The sequence below is a fragment of the Hyperoodon ampullatus genome (assembly GCF_949752795.1).
Source record: "Hyperoodon ampullatus genome assembly, chromosome: 11".
NCBI classification, from domain to species: Eukaryota; Metazoa; Chordata; class Mammalia; order Artiodactyla; family Ziphiidae; genus Hyperoodon; species Hyperoodon ampullatus.
The window spans coordinates 72,398,026-72,416,948 of record NC_136924.1 but is presented as its reverse complement, the minus strand read 5'-3'; the positions used below and the strand labels follow the sequence as shown (position 1 = coordinate 72,416,948).

The 18,923-nt window shown below is 32.8% G+C and overlaps 1 protein-coding gene across 7 annotated transcripts in view; it reads right to left on the bottom strand.

Moving 5' to 3' along the window:
- Positions 1-18,923, bottom strand: part of CNOT2 (CCR4-NOT transcription complex subunit 2) — a gene marked incomplete at both ends in the record, with an annotated part of 70,220 nt that overhangs the window by 1,072 nt on the left and 50,225 nt on the right. For 6 of the 7 annotated variants that reach the window (XM_079715089.1, XM_079715094.1, XM_079715092.1 and 3 more), the window contains 9 exons: positions 5,010-5,154; positions 6,722-6,822; positions 8,894-8,943; positions 9,033-9,094; positions 11,663-11,819; positions 11,913-12,033; positions 13,032-13,156; positions 14,928-15,053; positions 18,046-18,125. In XM_079715089.1, coding sequence (XP_079571215.1) covers positions 5,010-5,154; positions 6,722-6,822; positions 8,894-8,943; positions 9,033-9,094; positions 11,663-11,819; positions 11,913-12,033; positions 13,032-13,156; positions 14,928-15,053; positions 18,046-18,125 — 967 coding nt within the window. The remainder of the gene's footprint in view (positions 1-5,009; positions 5,155-6,721; positions 6,823-8,893; positions 8,944-9,032; positions 9,095-11,662; positions 11,820-11,912; positions 12,034-13,031; positions 13,157-14,927; positions 15,054-18,045; positions 18,126-18,923) is intronic. The other variant, XM_079715090.1, reaches the window with a different exon arrangement.

The following is an 18,923-nucleotide window of genomic DNA, read 5'->3' as shown; positions in this document are numbered from 1 at the left end:
AGTAGATGTTTCCATTATTAAGTGAAAATTCCATTATTAAATTAAAACCTAGGTCATGATTAAATTTTGAGATATAAAACCAAGTATTTAGAATTTAAGGATATTACAATAACAATTACAGAAATAGCAGGTGTAATTTATCAGAAGCCTAATATGCGTCAAAACTAGAGACAAAGCTAAGTTTATTCTCATCTTTCTAAGTCTGTAAAGTAGATATCGTTATCTTCATTTTTGCATTGGAGGAAAATGAGGCTCACAAGTAACTTGCCCAAGTCATACAATAAATGGCAGATCTAGGATTAGGATCCAGGTCTGTAGTACACCAAAGCACAAGATTTTTCTAGTATAACACGTTATTTTTAATATTTTTAGCCCAAGGTCCAAAACCAGAACTACTTAATTACACCCCTATCCATAAATAATGTTGAAAAAATTCAGTCCACTGACAAATGTTGATAAAGAAGGCACCCTGTGATGACTTTTAAAAAGTTCACTTTAGAGTTAACTAAGGCACAGAGCTTCTTTGCTTATCAGTAAAAACTAGCAAACACCAGAATCACCATCACAATCACCATAGCCTCCTTAATGCGTTGTGTAGGCACCTCTCCCTCTTTCCCTACTCTGTCCAGGCTTTAAAAGAATTTTATTGCCTGGCTGAAGATAAATATCTATATTAGTAGAGGAAGTATCTTCTTGCTGTAGCATTCTTTTATTAAAATTGGCTACTTTTAGTTCTAAAATATGTGTAGTTATTGGGTAAAAAGTCTATTTGTAACTGACAAATCATATACTCCACTAACATATTTATATAAATTAAAATTTTCTTCAATTGTCTTATCCTCATCATTGTGCACTGGTAAACTACACTGTATAATCAGAATTTAACCTAGAGTAACTTCATCAATGCACACATTCCCCCCGGCTAAATATTAAAAAAAAAAAAAAGATCAGTTTAAACTTAGGGAGCATAAATATTTTAATATGATAATTAAGAAAATCTCAAAGACCTTATATATCAGATTCAGAATCAAATTTTGTCTCCCATTTTTTTAAATCATTTTTTTCTCTTCTATGTATTTTCATTCTTCTTGAAAGACATAAAGCTTACAATCTCTTTGTTCCCTAACTCTGATTACTGATAGTATCTCTTTTACATGTTTATGTTATATGTACACACACAACACATACCACACACACACACCTTTGTATAATCTGTAGGGGCAAGAAGTGTGTCTGTTTTGTTTATCACTACCTACTACTGAGAATACTACTGAGCTGCCAGGCTCCCAGAGGGTGTGTAATTAATAGCTGATGAATCAATGAACACAAGTTTTTCTTCATTTGTTTTAGGAACAGAACACTTAAATTTTTTAAATATTCAAAGATCAGGTATCAGAAGTTCTATGTATATATTTGCTTTAATGGAGAAAAGATTTTTAGATTACAGTTTAATGGTTTAAAGGCTAGAAAGAGTTCTAGGTATAAAAAATCACATTTATAGCAGGTTATGATATGATAAAGAATCCTAAGCATTAAAAATCCTATTCAGTGTTGGACCCACAAGGTGAAGTCAGACTGAAAGAGTTCTGAAACTTTTAAGTCTTTAGTTTGAGAAAGCTACTGATAATGGGGGGGGGGGGAGACTTCTATCACCTAAAAATTCTCTGTGGATAAAATTATTTTAAAAATCTTACTCATTGAGACTATATATACTATAACAAATTTTTAAATTAATGGGACAGTGAATTATTCTAGCTAAATTTCATATAGGATAGACCACAAAGTCTGCTGACAAATCAAGATTATCTAAAAGAGAATAAGCAAATACAGTGTCAAAATTTTTATGTACATACATTATTGACATACAGGAAATTCTTTATATAAATAATGGGATGAATCCTAGAACTCACAGAATTTTTAGGGGATAAGGAATACTTCTGATTTAAATAATCTAGTCCCTTACTTAAAATTACACTTCTTAAATTCTCTGAAAATATTAAGTTATTAGCAAAAGTGAAAGAAAGAACCTCATACAAGTGAGATTAAAGACCTGATTATGGTCTAGATCAGGTCAATACTTTTCAATGATATCATGATAACATCAAACTATTACTTATAATACTAATTCATACTGAAGGCTTCTTATGAGTTGAAGCTATTAAATGCATGTTCTTTACCTGTGAATAATAAACCACAACCACTTTACAGATGGGCACTTTGACTTGGGACATGGCACGTCAATGGATTTTCTGTAGTGTGATGAAGTCTGTTAATAAATATACTATGGAACTAAATTTCTTAATTCCTAATCCAATTTCTGGAAAAACACTGAAAACATCCTTAAAAAACAAAACAAACAAAAACTCAGAAGCCTTTGTGAAAAGTTTATTCTGTGAATATAACACAACTTAAAAGTTTTAAGTCCATGAATTCTTTAAATATGATCAAAAGAAGTGAGCTGAATATTAATACTTGATAGAAACCAATATTTCTGCTTGCTTTCATCACTATGAAAATAATTTTGTTGAAGAGTACCAGCACAAGTGGCCAGTAAGTTACCTTAAGATTTTTCAAAAATAGTTTAATAATAATATTTCTCAATTTTTATTTTCCAACTTCACAGCTAAAAATTTTAAAGGTAAAAGTTAAGACAAAAGCTCAACTGTACATAGGAGAGAGCAGATAAAATTAGGTAAAATTATTACTTTATGCACGCACGCGCACACACACACACACACACACACACACACACAATTTTCTTTAACATGACATTTACCTGACCGAGGAATTGCTTTTGTGGGAAATTAGGGGCCTTATTAATGTTCAAGTTGTTTCTGAATATTTAATTTTATGGGGAGAACTTAGTTCTGGGAAACTGATTTTTTTCACTTAAGTTGATTTCTTCACAGATACCAAACTAAAACTGAACTAAAATTACACATCTATCTGTTATTGCAAATACCTATTTCTTTTTGTACATATGTTTGGAATAATTTATGATGATATTGAGCAAAAAGCTTCAACTGAATAGAGAAAACTTCAGTTATTTACTATTAGAATTTTTCCCTTCCAAAGGTACTCATTCTCTCCTGAAGAACCAGGTTCTCAAACTATGAAGCCAAAGACAAGCATGATCACTGGCATCACTTGGGAAGTTGCTAGCAATGCAAATCCTCAGGTCCCATCCACAGACTTGCTGAACCAGAAACAATGGAGGTATGACCCAGCAATTTGTGTTTTAACATGGCCTCCAGGTAATTCTGATGCAAGCTAAAGTTTGAGAACCACTGACCTAACCTAACAATAATCAGAATTTTTCCATCTTGGAAGAACAGTTAACAAGCTGTAATAATAATGATGATAAAAACAACAGCAACAAACTACCACAACTACTCTCCTATATCAAATACCCAATATATGCCAAGCACTGTACTCAGTGTATATGTGTGCCTGTGTAATATCAATTAAGCTACGTGATAAATCAGGAGGCAAAAATCATTTTGATTTAAAAGATAAGGAAGCAGACATGGAAAGGAAACTTATACAAGGTCAAAGTATGAATAGAAGAAACAGGAGTTAATTTCAAATCCTGATACAAAAAACTAAGATTTTCTACTTCACTACATTTCTTAAAGAACAGGTAACATAACATACAAAATGTCCTGTATACTATTTGTAATTAATTACTTATTACTTATTTCATGGATCTACCTTTTAAAGTCAAGACATGCATATTAATTAGAATTGTTAAAATAACTCAAATACAGTGTAGGGTGGTACACAGACTTGGTCTGAGAAGCAATGACATTTACCATTAGAGAAACACGCAAAAGTAATAATAAAAAAAGATTTAACCTTTTGTATGTGTCTTCTTTTGGGCGTTTTTGTTGGGCTCATCCTTTCTATTTCTTTTTCATGTTTTATATGAAGTCTTCTTGTGATATAAAATTTTGTAATAATTATCTGGTAAGCATTTTACACTATCTTTTAAAAATGTTTTACTCTTTTATCAGTTTAGTAAAGCTGATTAAAAAAAAAAACAAAAACCCCCCCCCAAGCCAACAACTAAAAAATTATCCAATGAACTGTCAAGAAATATTTTTTTTCTGTTTAAATTTAATAAAACCAACAAAACTAACTCTTTAGTTTTTAATCCTAAGACTCATCAATGGAAAAGGCATTCAGAGAAATACTGGAGTTATGAAATCAGATAATGTGAGTTATATTTTCTTCTAGGTAGACTAAGTACATACATAAGGAACTAAACACAAATGTGTAATATGCTATGACACTGATGCAAACTGTTCACATGGGACAGTTAGAAAGGTGTTTTTGTAAAAAAAAAAAAAAAAAAAAAAAAAAAAAAAAAAAAAAAAAAAAAAAAAAAGAAAGGTGTTTTTGTGAGGAAAAGTTGCAAACCAAAGCAACTTTTTCCACTGGCCTCTTTCTCCAAATATTCAGCATACTAGTCAAAGGAACAATCATGATTAATGCTTGTGATTTTCTTTCTTGCAAATAAAAACTCAAGCACATTTCCTGGAAAGAGTGCAAGTGTTTAAAAAGCCTATATACTGGTTTTATATGAAAAAATATATATATTATATAAAAAAATATATAAAAATATATTTATACTGGTTTTAGGAAAAATCTCATATTTGTTTAAAGTAATAATAATATAAGAATACATGAACGGGATTGCAAGAGGGTATCTTTATTTTACAACTGAGTAGACACAAAAATATTTCAAGTGCTACCAAGGCTTGTGAAAAATTACAAAATTTCTTACCAAATTCAATCATTTTCCTGAACTACAGGTAAAATGAACTGTTTCCAGATACTCTCCTAGAGTTTCAATCAAGCCAAGGGGGCGGAGACCTTTTAAAAGACTCAGCAAATATCTGGCACATTATTGGAATGGATGTACTGGTACATAGAAACAGATAAAAGAGGACACTTCTTTTTAAAATCTAGATTTATAGTTACACATTTGCACATGGAAAAAAATATACCTTAGCTACTTTCCTCCAGTTAAGACAGTCAAAGAAGTAATATGTTCCCCTCTCATATGTATTGGTTTTCATTGTTGGCTCCATGCCTGGTGCCCTGGTAATCCATACTCGTTCTTCTTTGTGGTATCTCCAATCACGGTTAAAACTTCAATTTTTAAGAGAAAAAGACAATTAATTTTTTCCTGTGGCTCACATCAAACATTTTCTACATTTTGTAAAACATTTTTCAGAAAATAGGCACACATAAAATACATAAATATTGATGCTTCTTTTCCCTGATTTTTATTGTTATTAAATACAACCTAGTAAAATAAATATAGGAAAAGACTTTCTTAATTTGCCCAAAAACCACACTCTTTAATTAACACACACCTTTATTTTACTGAAGAAATTTTTTATGCAAACAAGACAAGATCTTAAAAGCTCTATGAGCAATGTGATAAAAACTTTGGCAGACCAAAGATCACTGTGTTCCAGAAACTTCACTCCTTTCTCGTTCTTAATATTCAATAGAAATTAAGATACCTATTAAAACAAACAAAACCCCCAACTATTTGTATTATTTTGTAAGAAACTAAATACAAAGCCTATTTGAATTAACTACATAAATTCACATAAAATTTGTAACTATGCTGAAAAACCTCCATGCAAACAAATACCTTCCTATCAATACAATGAGGGGTTATTTTAGACATATATTTTATTTTAGTCATATACTTTATATATATTTATATATTTTTAGTCATAAATAAGATATGAGACAGAACTGCCAGTGATGAATGAATGATGACTGATGATTTACTTATGAATAAATTAAAAGGAACAGGTAACAATTCCTATCTTACAAAAAATGAGGGAAAACATGGAAAAAAACATTCTCAATTGAGAAATAAAAAACAATTTATTATCAACACAGTGAATTTTACATTTTAAAGTATCTGATCCAAGGCCATTTATAGAAATGTTATTAGGAATATTATAAAATACTTATTAAATCTATAAAAAGGTCTCCCAATCATTACATCGTAAGTTTTTAGTAACAATTCACTCTACAGTAAACATGATTAATAGAATAGTCTATTGGTAACAAAATGTTACCACCTGAACATATAAAAAATGACACAAAATTTTTATTCTCAGAGCATCAGGTAAAAACAAAAATGCTCAGAAAAACAATGTATTCAATGGACCAATTTCTTAAGACTAATTTATTTAAGTTGGCCAATAGGCTTCTGATAATGAATGTGGACTTTATCAATATTTCAAAATACACAACAAATATGCACAGTGCCTTGCCCATATAATGCTCAATAAATATTTCTTAAATGATGAAATTCACTGGCATTAACATATGTGGTTCCACAAGGAGTAAGATGAACCACAGTTATGAACCATACCGTATACTTCATTTTTATAAAAATTAGATTCATCACACCCATGAATCAAGTTGATTCTGTCTTCTTATACATTTACAGTTATTTAAGTTTGAAATTGTTTTTATGTATACAGTGATTATGAAGACATGGTAATATAAGGTTTCAATCTAAATTAATTTTTACTAAATATAAAAAACTTAGATTTCTTGATGAAGAAATATTTCCACTTTAAAAACAAAGACAAAAACTATAGCCACCATCATTTTAAAAAAGAAGTTTTTAGAATAAACAATATCCACTATAATACAAAAGTTTTTAAAAATACTTTGAACATACAGCTCTACTGCAGCTAAAAGTTGTAATACGTCTCCTCCATTCATGTAATAGAGATAGAAGAGAAGGTCTTCTCCGTATCGACCAAGTTTTATTGCAGCCAGCTGGAAAACAAATAAATTATTCTGAAATGTAAAATGAGCTTGAAAATCCTAACACATAATTGATTGCACTAAAGTAAAAATGGATAGATAAAACAGAAACCCCTCTTTGTAGCAGACAACTGTTATTACATGATTACAGAGGTACAGTTATATAATTCTAAAGGGAAGTTTCATCATTTAAATGACTAAAGTCATTTAATTATTTCTGATACATTTATTTTAGGTACTAATAGGGGAAAAAAGCTAAATAAAAACTTCTAAGCAAGACCTAATGCTGTCTTACTCGAGGTGTTTATTAATACTCAATGTGGCAATAGTGGAACACTGTGCTGCTCAGAAATGCAGGACTTAACATTCAAGTCTTAGTTTCATTACTTACTAATATGACCATATCCAAGTTATTTAATGTCTCTGAACTTTCAGTTATAAAATGTAGCCAATGATACCTATAAGGATTACTAAAAATGTAAATGAAATTAAGTGACAATGTGAATGCACCTTCTGTAGAGTGCCTCACAGAAGACTTAAAAGAAATAGTAACTGAAATCTACATCTGACAGTGATTCACAAATCGATCACGTATTTTTAGCAAATCACAGTTAAGTACAAAAATCATAAAGGGATAGTTCTTTGTTTAAATGGATGACGAAAAGATGACTGCTTTACATGTCTCTCCACAAAGCAGAAACATAACTGCCTACCAAACTATCAAACACAAGTTCAACAGTCTCAAATTCTCACAGTAAGACAAATCTTTATTAAAAGCTCACTGAAATGAAAACATTCTTCTCTTTACCTAGTCCTGTATCTAAATGTTTAACTGTTGTTACACACTCTCTGAATGTTATTTTTCTCTCCATTCATATTATCCCCATTCAGGCAGCAGTCTTGAATGTGACAAATTCTCCTAAATTATTATTTCTTAAGCTGGCATAAGAAAAGGTTCTGGAACACTCAGATAATTGGAGCAAAAAATGAGCACTATAGTGGAGGTGGCAGCAAATCATATAGTCCACAGACAGAAAAAACTAGCTCTATCTCGTACTTCTTGTCTTCCATCTACTCAAGCATTAAAAGACATGTCGAGAAATACGTGTTTATCTCTTTAGTTGCCTGTCCACAACATCAACAACCGTTTGGCTACACAACTGCCTGGCACAGACGCAGAACGCTGCCATTTATATATATTTATATTATACATATTTATGCACGTAAGTATAACACAAATATATCATTTTTAACAAACTGTATCTATCCTTTCACATAACCAAAATCTAGATACCATTCTAACAAAATTGAACTCTCAGTGCTTTCCCCTAAAGCAAAAGTGTTGTTTTCTTTCTCAGGAAAAAAAAAAAAAAAGATTAAAGTTCTAATCTGTTAATATTACTTTGTAAGTAGAAATTCAGGTAATTAAAACATAGAAAAAGATTACATAAAAAAGTCAAAGATTACAGTTTTAAAATATATATTTTTTCATTAAAAACATTTTATCTGGGCTTCCCTGGTGGCACAGTGGTTGAGAGTCCACCTGCCGATGCAGGGGACACGGGTTCGTGCCCCGGTCCGGGAAGATCCCACATGCCGTGGAGCGGCTGGGCCTGTGAGCCATGGCAGCAGAGCCTGCGCGTCTGGAGCCTGTGCTCCGCAACGGGAGAGGCCACAACAGTGAGAGGACCGTGTACGGCAAAAAAAAAAAAACCCCAAAAAACAAAAAAGAAACATTTTATCTGTAAACATAAAATGAGAATATCAGAAGGAAATTCATCAAATTTTCCAAGTTACTTTATTCCCATCAACTGTGGTTATAATTGTACCCTATCACTAATAACTGTAAGAAAGATTTTACTGGTCCTAACATTGTTTTTAAAATATTTTAAAAATATAACCCAGACCTCATCAAAACACAGGATTATAAACAAAAATAGAAATTAAACTGTTACATATAACTGAATGGACATACCCCTGAGACCACTGCTAAATATTTCAAAAATATTATGCTGTCCGAACTGCAAAACAGCACCTGAAAATAGATAAGTTCATGCTGAGTAGAATAATAAACTACACTCACCTTATCCCTAATGTGAATGTTCGTTAAGTACTCAGATGGAACATGGAAGTCTGGATAATAAAATGAAAAAAGCCTTATTAACTGATTCTCAGTTACAAATATATTTTTTAAAGGTCTGAACAAAAATAGATTCTCCTACCTATGTCTTGAGGTCGACAAGGTGAAGATGCCCAGGGTGATGCAAATTTGGGGTAGAGATTTCTGAATAAGGGAGAAAAAAACCATTCTGAAGTCCAAAGTAGAAAAAGAGATTTCTAATTTTATTTCAGCAAATTAGGAAAAACAATGACTTCAAATGTAAAATGAGCATCTTTAAATTTCTAATATCTTTTCTTGGTTTTACTATGACTTATACAGCAGGAAACCGAAACAAGGTTAAAAAAACATACATACATACACACACATATCTGTATATGAATTATTACTTCAACTCAGAATGCTTTAAATTCATTGATACAATGAATTAAAGTACAATTACTTTCCCATTTATATGGCCAGAGAAAAAATATCAGCAATTATTAAAAACCAAAGCTCAAATTCAGCAAACGTTTACTGAGTATCTATTGTTATATGCCTGGCACTAGCATGCTTATACATCAGCAAACATAACAAAGATCACTGACAACGTGAAACTTACTTTCTGGTTGAAGATGGTGGATTGGGAGGGAGGCAGACAAAAACAATTTACGTAATACATAAATAATATTCCATATTAGTGGTGGGGTAGGGAGGGAAGATTAGTTGCATAATTAAATAGGGTAGTCAGGTTAGGGCACATTTAGAAGGTCACGTTTGAACAAAGATTTGAAGGATATGAGGGAGATAACCGTATCTGTTATCTGGTAGAAAACTACTGTAGTCAGAGGGAACTGCTAGAGCAACTAATGCAGAGTTATGATTGACATGTCTGACGTGCAGCCAAGAAGGCTAGTGAAACTGGAACAGGGTGAACAAAGGGAGAAGATGTTAAGGTGTAGGTAGAGGAGAGACACAGATCATGCCTGTACAGATCAGTAGGACTATCAAGATTTTGGGTTTTTAATCATAATAAAACTGCAAAACCTTACTGTGTATTGAGCAGAGAATGAACTTATTCAAAAAGGATTGTCCTGGTTGTCATATGAACAGAAGATTATAAGGGGCAAAGGGAGAATCAGGGACACCTGGTGATTGGCTAATGGAGTAATCCAGGCAAGAGAAGATGGTGATTCAAACCAGGGTGGGAGCAGTTAAAGGTAGTGAGAAACAGGGAATTCCCTGGCAGTCCAGTGGTTAGGACTTGGTGCTCTCACTGCCAGGGCCCTCAGGATCCTTGGTGGGGAACTAAGATTCCTCAAGCTGCAAAGTACAGCCAAAAAAAAAAAAAAAAAGGTGAGAAATAATGTAGGAATGATTCCACTATGTCAGACGTTACTGATTGGTTAAGAAGTTCCCAAAAGTAACTGCTGAATTTAATGACACAAAAGCAGTTTTAGTAAAGTGGTGAGGGCAAAATCCTAAATGAAATGGGTTTAACAGAGAATAGGACAAATAGGAGATACAAAGATGGCTCTCCTGAGGAGTTTTGCTCCAAAGGAGAATAAAGAAATGGGGGGGGGGGCAATAACTTATAGAATAAGCTGGATCAAGAGAAGGTATCTGTTAACATGGAAGAAGTAACAGCGTATTTGTATGCTGATGGAAACGATGCAACAAAGTGCAAAAAATTGTTAGATCCATATCTTTGAGTTTTCAAAGGTTTTAGGTAGAAAGCATGGATCAGCTATGGCAACAGGGTGGAAGACAAGAGTAAGGTAGGTGCAGATGGTTGTAGGTGACTGATTTCATGGCAGGACTACACTGACACTCTTCTGGTTGCTTCCTTCGTTCTTAGTAAAGTAGAAATAAAAAGCAAGGTCACCATCTGACACTAAGCACAGGGGAAAAGGTATTAGGGGTTTGAAGAGGCAAGTGTAAAACAGCTGCACAAGAGAACAAAAGAATGAATGGAGTAAGCATGCCAGCTTGATTATGGCTGGCAGAATTAAGGGCTCATTCTTGAGGTTCCTGGCCATGAAGCTGAAGTGAGACCAGGCAGTGAAGTTGTGTATTTTTCTCTAGCCAGGCTTAGTAGCACAGGTTAAGAGTGGAATAGGTAGATATAACCAGGGTTGTAGTTTTTGCCAAGCAAGTATGACAAAGCAAGAGAGGGGCAAAACAGTCAGGGGTATATGTAAACAAGCAAATCATGACTGACCACAGAATTTAACTGGAGAAGAAGGAAGTGAATTCATCTAAGGGGAAGAGAGACAGGGATGTTGAGGAACAGTAAAAAGGTACAAGAATCAGTGGGATGAAGGTCCCAATGGAATCTAATGATTACAGGAGCCCGTAGAAGAGGGAGAGAAATGAAAACAGGAAGTGGCATCGTAGCACAATCTTACAGAGAAACTGAGGTTACCAAAAATGACGAAGTCAAAGGGATGACTAAAGAAGTGAGCAGCTGAGGTATGATGAAGGGTAAGATTTTTGGAGGAGAGAAATTCAAGAAGCTGGGATTTCAGGATTTAGGAAAGACCATATATGTGTATACTGAAACTGCTAAATTATAAGAGGAATATTACTATAAAGTGAGAGTGATCCAGGAACTAATATAAGAGGGAATGACCCAAAGAGTCAGCAAATACCAGCAACAATGAGTGGCAGCAGATGATATAATTTGCAGACATGAAATTAAAAGCTGCAGGGAGGTACTATACACAAATGTAGGGAGAAAAGAAAGAAACTTACTCAGGAGAGTTCAGATTGAGGCCTAATGTTGTTAAGTCACTTCCTAATGCAAGATGTACCATTCCTGGGTCTGTCTCTGCTGCCCTGATAAATGTTAACAGGCCAATCATTCCAAACTGGTCTGTCACCATCCCTTGGGGAATGTTAGTAACCCGACCTGGATAAGAAAAACATAGTCATTTTTATCTTCGAGGAAAAAGTAAAAAAAGTGACTTCTATAATATCTTTGATATATTTTATAGAGTCCCACCATCAGGTAACACCTGGATCCCTTTTTTCTGCTGGTTATTATTTTGTGTTGTTGAACTTTTATCTCCGGGGAATTTGGGCCCATCTGTACTTGAAGTTGTCTTGCCAGATGTATTCAAATTCTAACATGAAAAAAATTAAATGTGACATTAAAATTTGTTATGTGTAAAAATTAAGTTCATATACTAGTACTTTTCTATTCATTTTTTATTACATTTAAGTTGGTAGTAAATTATTACCTGTTTTTCAAGTTCTACATGAAATTTTTTGTTTCCACAACTGTGCCATGGTATACAAATAAATCCTGCATTGTACATATTTGAGTACTTAAAGGACAAGAAATATATGGAAAATATTCTTATTTATCTCAGATCTTCAGTCACAGACAAAAAAAACCCTCTCTATCTCAGAACTTTTCGTTTTGGGATACACTTGAAGTTACACTCCTCAATATTAGTATTTTTAGAAGTATATTTTAGAAGTATATTTAGAAGACAAACTAAATAGTACATTACCTAAAATATCACCATAAAAACCTCCAAGATAAGTTAGAAAATATAAACTTTTTATTTTTTAAATTATGAACTTTTAAAATTCATATTTAATTCTTACCCAATAATCTTCTTTTATCAATTATTTTAACAATATACAACCATCACACACACACAAAAAGCTATTTTCAGTGAAATGTGGAAGAAATAAACACACTCGTTAAGTCAGAAAGAGGAAGCTGGGTTGGCTGAATCAACACAGGAATAAAAATGTGTATAAAGATTCTTCAAGGAGAAAACTTACTCAAGAAAAACACAGCTCCTTAGAAGGCTATAATATCAAACTTCATGGGATCCAGCTGACAGGGACTACAATAAAAGTCTAAATTAACTCTGAGAAGTTCAACAGAAATTTGCAAACCTATATGAAATAGGGAAAAAAATAGGCTATCTTCTAAGTTATAAAGGTTTTCCACATTCTTCAGAAGTTAGATTATTACAGATATTCAAGATAAACAATTTCATAGTAGTACTTAATAAGTCCTTAATATAGAGTATAAAACTGTTAATATAACAAATCTGAAGGGAAAAAACTATATAATTCACATACATAATTCTCAGTTACTTACAGATTTACTGTCATCATTACTTGATGTTGGATCTTTATAACTGGAACCAGGTAACGCTGGAAAATCTTCATTGTGTATTGAGAAGTCCTGGGATTGCTCATTTGCTGGTTTTGTTACCATTCCAACTATGTAATGAAAATAATCCAGAGAATTGCAATTGATATTTATGATATTTTGCTACAAATTATAAAAAGTTAACTTTTCTCACAATAATATACCAAAAGGATTTTTAAATTACGCTATGAAAGCACACTTCAAAAAATTGGTGTTCTGGGTATCAATGAATAACTAAATTCTTATATACTGATAAATAACTAAATATATAAAATAATACAAGGGAAATAAGTGGTAATCCTATAATTCTAATCTAATGTCATATACAGATGCTGAAAAAACATAATTTGATATTGGTAATAATTATGAAAATTTTTGGTTTAAAAACTTGCTTTAAATATTTGACTAGTTATTACAAATACCACTTAATTGTCAAATACAAATGAACAAAATAAATTTTAAAGAACATGTCAGTATTCTACTTGAAAGTGACTTACAGGGTGAGCAAATTGCAATCAATTATAAAACAACTCCACATTATTTCAGATTTTCTTGGACTCCATGTAATAGATGTAAAACATGCAAGAACTGGGAAGTAATCCTCCCACTATACTTGGCATTAGTCAGGCCCTTATTGGAGAACAATATCCAGTTTGGGGCTCCACAATTCAAGAACGATATGGAGAAACTAGAGATGGTCCAAGGAGAGCAACAGGAATGATTAAAGGGATGAAAAAATGGACCTATGAGGAAAGGTTAAAAACATTAGAGTCTGAACTGGGAATCAAGTAGCTGGGTACTCAACTTCCAGGGCAGATCATTTTTGGTTTTTTCTGGGGCGGAAGGCTAATTAGGAAACTCTTAATGTGTATAATAATAAATTTTTCCCTTCTTCACATGTTGTTATTTGTATTCATATTTTGAAAGCCATAGAAATCCCTCTTGGTTGAAAACGGGAAAAATAGTTATCTTAGAAAAGGGATGAAATGATCCCTCCAAGTTCATTGTTTCTGCTACTGGTCTGTATCAGATTCTACCAAAAGGAAACAAGTATGTGCAAAGGATAAAAAGAATATGGTTACATTCCTGTTATATAATTTTCATGTCTAGCTCATTTAGCATCTATTAGCCAAATCTCTTATTTATTAAAGACAGTGAAAAAGGGTATTAATGGTGACCAAGAGTCTACATAAACTATACATGACCCACAGCAGTTCTCAACAGGAGGTAATTTTTTTCCCCATGAGACATTTGTCAAAATCTGGAGAGATCTGTGGTTGTCACAATGCGGGGGTGGGTGGGTGGTGCTACTGGCAGCGAGTAGGCAGAGGCCAGGGATGTTGCTAAATATTCTACAATGCACAGGACAGCCCCTCATTTACAAGAAACTACCTACTCAAATGTCAGTAGTGTGGAGGTTGAGAAACTGGCTTAGAAAAAATTGTTAATGTATGGTTAGTCATTATTAATCACTAGGAATGTGGGAATGTATTCTTTTAAAAAATGTGTGATGAATTGAGAAGAGGCAGACCATAGAATCATTATTAAGGCGAATTAAGGCAGAAATGCCAGAAGAAAATAAATTCTGAATACCAGTGAAGACTTCCTTTTGGGATTTCTATACAAATTAAGTTTTCCCATTTAACTTTGTTATCATGGTATTCTGGGAGAAAAAAGCACTTTGTATTTATGAACTCTGACAAAATTACACTACTCTGATTAGAAAACACATAAATACATGTGTGTACACACACGTGCATATAGGTACATATATATATATATGTGTATGTGCGTGCAATAGAAAGTTTTCACTGGCCATAATTAAAAAGCTTAAGTAATTACCATAAGGAGCTCTTCCAGCCAAGGGGTTTATTAATGGAGTTGGGTTACCACTTCCTTCCCTTCTATTTCGGTCTGCTAATGCTGGAAAATCTGAAAGGTCCAATCCTGTCACATTTTCACTTCCATCTAAATAATAAGAAAAAACACTAGTTACTGATTCTACAAACATTTTAAAGAGGTTATCAAAGACCAACTATAATAAAGTTTGAAATAACAGTGCTTTCTTCCTCAACAATGTACAGCACTGTACTTGGCATATGTAAATGTACGATAAATATTTGTGGATTGACTTCATGTGAAAGAATTTTATGAACAATTCAGCAAAGCAATATGTACTTACTAGCATAATAAAAATCCCAAATCCTAGAGACTTAACATAGAATAAGGAGTAAGGTGATACATTATTTCCCCTGTGAAAGATGGTACTCAAGTTATAGGTTGTTAGTCAGCAAGAGGGGAGACTGTTGTGATAAAACTACTCTTTCATTATATCCAAAAGCAGAGGTTGTATCTGGAATGCTTGGAGCTTCATTTATAACATAGGTGTGATAATGACACTGCCTCCTGCAAATAGCCTGAATCATATTTGAGGCATAGGCAATGGAAACAGAAGCCCTAAGGACTTCTTTTTTCCTGTGGCCTATTAGTCCCATACACAAATGTGTATGCATGTGAGTGTGTGAAAGTAAGTGTGTGTGTGTGTGTGTGCGTGCGCATGCGTGCGTGCACGTGTGTTTTGCAGCTGAGGGTATAAAGTAGGGTGGAGAACGTAGGTAAATGTAGGGTTCCCATGTCTAGTGAGTGAATTGTATGAGAATATGATACAAAGCCCAGAAGTTTATATTACCTATTACACAGTAGGCGCTCAATAAATATACAAGGAATGAATAAAATTTATTTTTGTTCATTTTGAATTTTAAAAAATCAGTTTCTTTCCTTTTAAAAAATAAATTTAAGCCAACATTTCTACTTTGCCTATTTTAATCGTCATCTTGATCTCTTCTCAACATTTATTATTCTATTATTCTTACAATCTTATAGTCTTAATTTTTGAAGAATTTATTTTCTAGCTTAGCTTTACCCTGCACTATACTTTGTCTTTAATCTGTTTCATCTAGTGTATTATAACCATTTTCAATTTATTTTGCCTCCTTTTCCAGTTAATTTTAATTTTTCTCTAAGTTTCACAATTAGAAGAATCTCAGAAAGAAACTATTAACTCAAGATTACTTTGTTGATAGAAAATAGTTACATTCCAAGTCAGGTGACAATATAAATTTATGAAGGGTAAAAGATAAAATCATTCATACCCATTGTTTTTAAAGAAATTGCAGTTCATGAATTCTGAATTTTAAGAAGATACTACTATATAAAAGGGCAACAATAGACATTAACAATTTATATAGTGCTTTAATTTAAAAAGCAATCTCTTTTGAATTACTTGATTACAAATTAACTAAAAACTTTCAATAAGTATTAACTTTTTTTTTTTTTTGCGGTACGCAGGCCTCTCACTGTTGTGGCCTCTCCCATTGCGGAGCACAGGCTCCGGATGCACAGGTTCAGCGCCATGGCTCACGGGCCCAGCCGCTCCGGGGCATGTGGGATCCTCCCAGACCGGGGCACGAACCCGTGTCCCCCGCATCGGCAGGCGGACTCTCAACCACTGCGCCACCAGGGAAGCCCCAAGTATTAACTTTTAATACACTTCTTCAGGTCCTCTAAGATGGAGTTTTAAACTGCCATATGTTATTTGAGAATAATTTTAACCTAAAAATAGTATTAACTCACAAATTTTTATTTTTAGGGTAAGACTTGGAAACAATTTTCTAGTGTAAAATATACTTAGTTAAAATATACTTAGTTATTTGAGAATAATTTTAACCTAAAAATAGTATTAACTCACAAGTTTTTATTTTTAGGGTAAGACTTGGAAACAATTTTCCTAGTGTAAAATATACTTAGTTAAAAATGACTTTTAAAAATAATTCTAAAATTTACAGAAGTGTATAAACCATAATTCAGAATATAAGATGACACTGTGAGACACACTGTTACTTTATGGTTCATTTAGGGAAAAAAAACCTCGCTAATTAAACTATGATATGCCGCCTAATTTCAGAGATATTAAAATATGAAAAAAATATGCATTTGAGGAACAATGAAATAGGGTATTTCCTATTAGAACGCAAAACTTTAAATGCTAAAATTTGACATTTTAAAGTCTCACTTGGTCAATCTATGCTACTAAACATACAATAACACTGAAAAATTAAAAGCCGATAGCCAGAAATGTCATTTCAAATACTAAATCTTCTCGTGCTTTCACATACGCCCCATTTCATTGATCATTCTTTCACCTTCCACTTCCTTCACGTGTATTTCTCTCTCAACAAACATATTCATTTTTGCTCCTATGACCATAAAACATCCTTTATTTCCTTTCTCAGGAAAGGGTTTGGAGGCAAAGGTGGAAGAAGGTGAAACCTGAAGCAGAATAGCAACAAAGCCTCCAGTTTTCTTCTGTCTGAAGCAGCTGATAAAAGAAATAAACCAACAGACTGCAAGAATTCTTTACTGTCAAAATCAGAATTGGTTGTCCATGTAATTAAATTCTGAATTTTACACATAAAACTGCATTAAAAATTTGTAAGAGTTAAATGCCAAAATTAGTATTATCAAAACTATTAAGAAAAAATTGTAAGTGCTCCATATAATTTTAAAGGTTTCTTCAATCTGGGTCTCTATAGCCAGAATGCCATACCACTCAACCTAGTTTAGACTGTAGTGACAGGACTGATAGGAAAAGCTCTTGAAGCGAAAAAGATTCTGAGGCACAAGTACAGACTAAGTAAATGTTTATGCTTTCTCCAGGTGTTAAGGAAATAAATCTGATGTTATAACACCATGCTCTTAACATGCCAAGTGAAAAAAATATATTTAACTATCTTTCAACTGTTCACTGAATTAAATCCTATTTCCTGTCAAATTCTCCCTAAATTAAGTTCTATCATCTTAACACAAAAATTCCTTTAATATTTTGACTAGTAGGTTGAATTGCTTTATATTTCAAGATCTATCGTATTTTTATAGGGTACTAGCTCCAGAATAAGCTTACCTGTTCCATTAAAAATGTTACTTGATAAGGAGTTATTCATTCCAAATGCCTGATTCCTGTTCATTCCAAATCCAGACATACTGGGTACATAGAAAATAATTTTAGATATACAGTAAGAACACTAACTTTCAGATGAAGAAAAACAAAAGTGTTTACTTTTGATCTCCTCATATAAAACAACATGTTTAAAAACAAATACTAATTTTTTTTGAGTTGAATCTTTATTGTTATTTAAAGCTTCCCTAAAGTCCTTCCATGAACAACTGAGAACCAAAACATCTTAAACAGATGAATTAAAAAACAAAAAGCAAAGAATTTATATACGCCTTGAGGAAAATAGAGATTAAGGGTATAGTTTTGTATACTTGGAGAGCCAACTTACTGGATATAATGGAAGAAGTAATAAACCTCAAAAATAGGCAATTTAGTTTAAGACTACTGTTCCTGAATACTTGTTTTTCTTCCACTACTGGTAAAATGTGCTATTATTACTTTTCATAAAAGATCTTCTTTCATACAGTCTGTCTTTCCCAAGTAGAACATAAACTCCTCATGGACAGGGTTCATGTCATATACTCCTCTGCATCTCCTGCCCTTAGCATTCAGGAGGTTACGAAAGGCACTCAGTAAATGTTCAGCTGACGTGAATTAAATGGTGCTTTTCTTTAACTGAATTCAGTGTTCTAAAACACATCATCTAGTTTATCTTTTAGCTACTTAAAAATAAAAATCTCTCCATAGTGCTCTTACTTCTAAAGTAAGAGCTTCCCTTTTTTGCACAAGCCTAAACATGGGAAAACAAACAAACAAAAAATAAGGCTGAATTTAAAGCAAGGCCAGAGTAATTAAGCATGTCAACAAGAATCGTTAATGCAAAT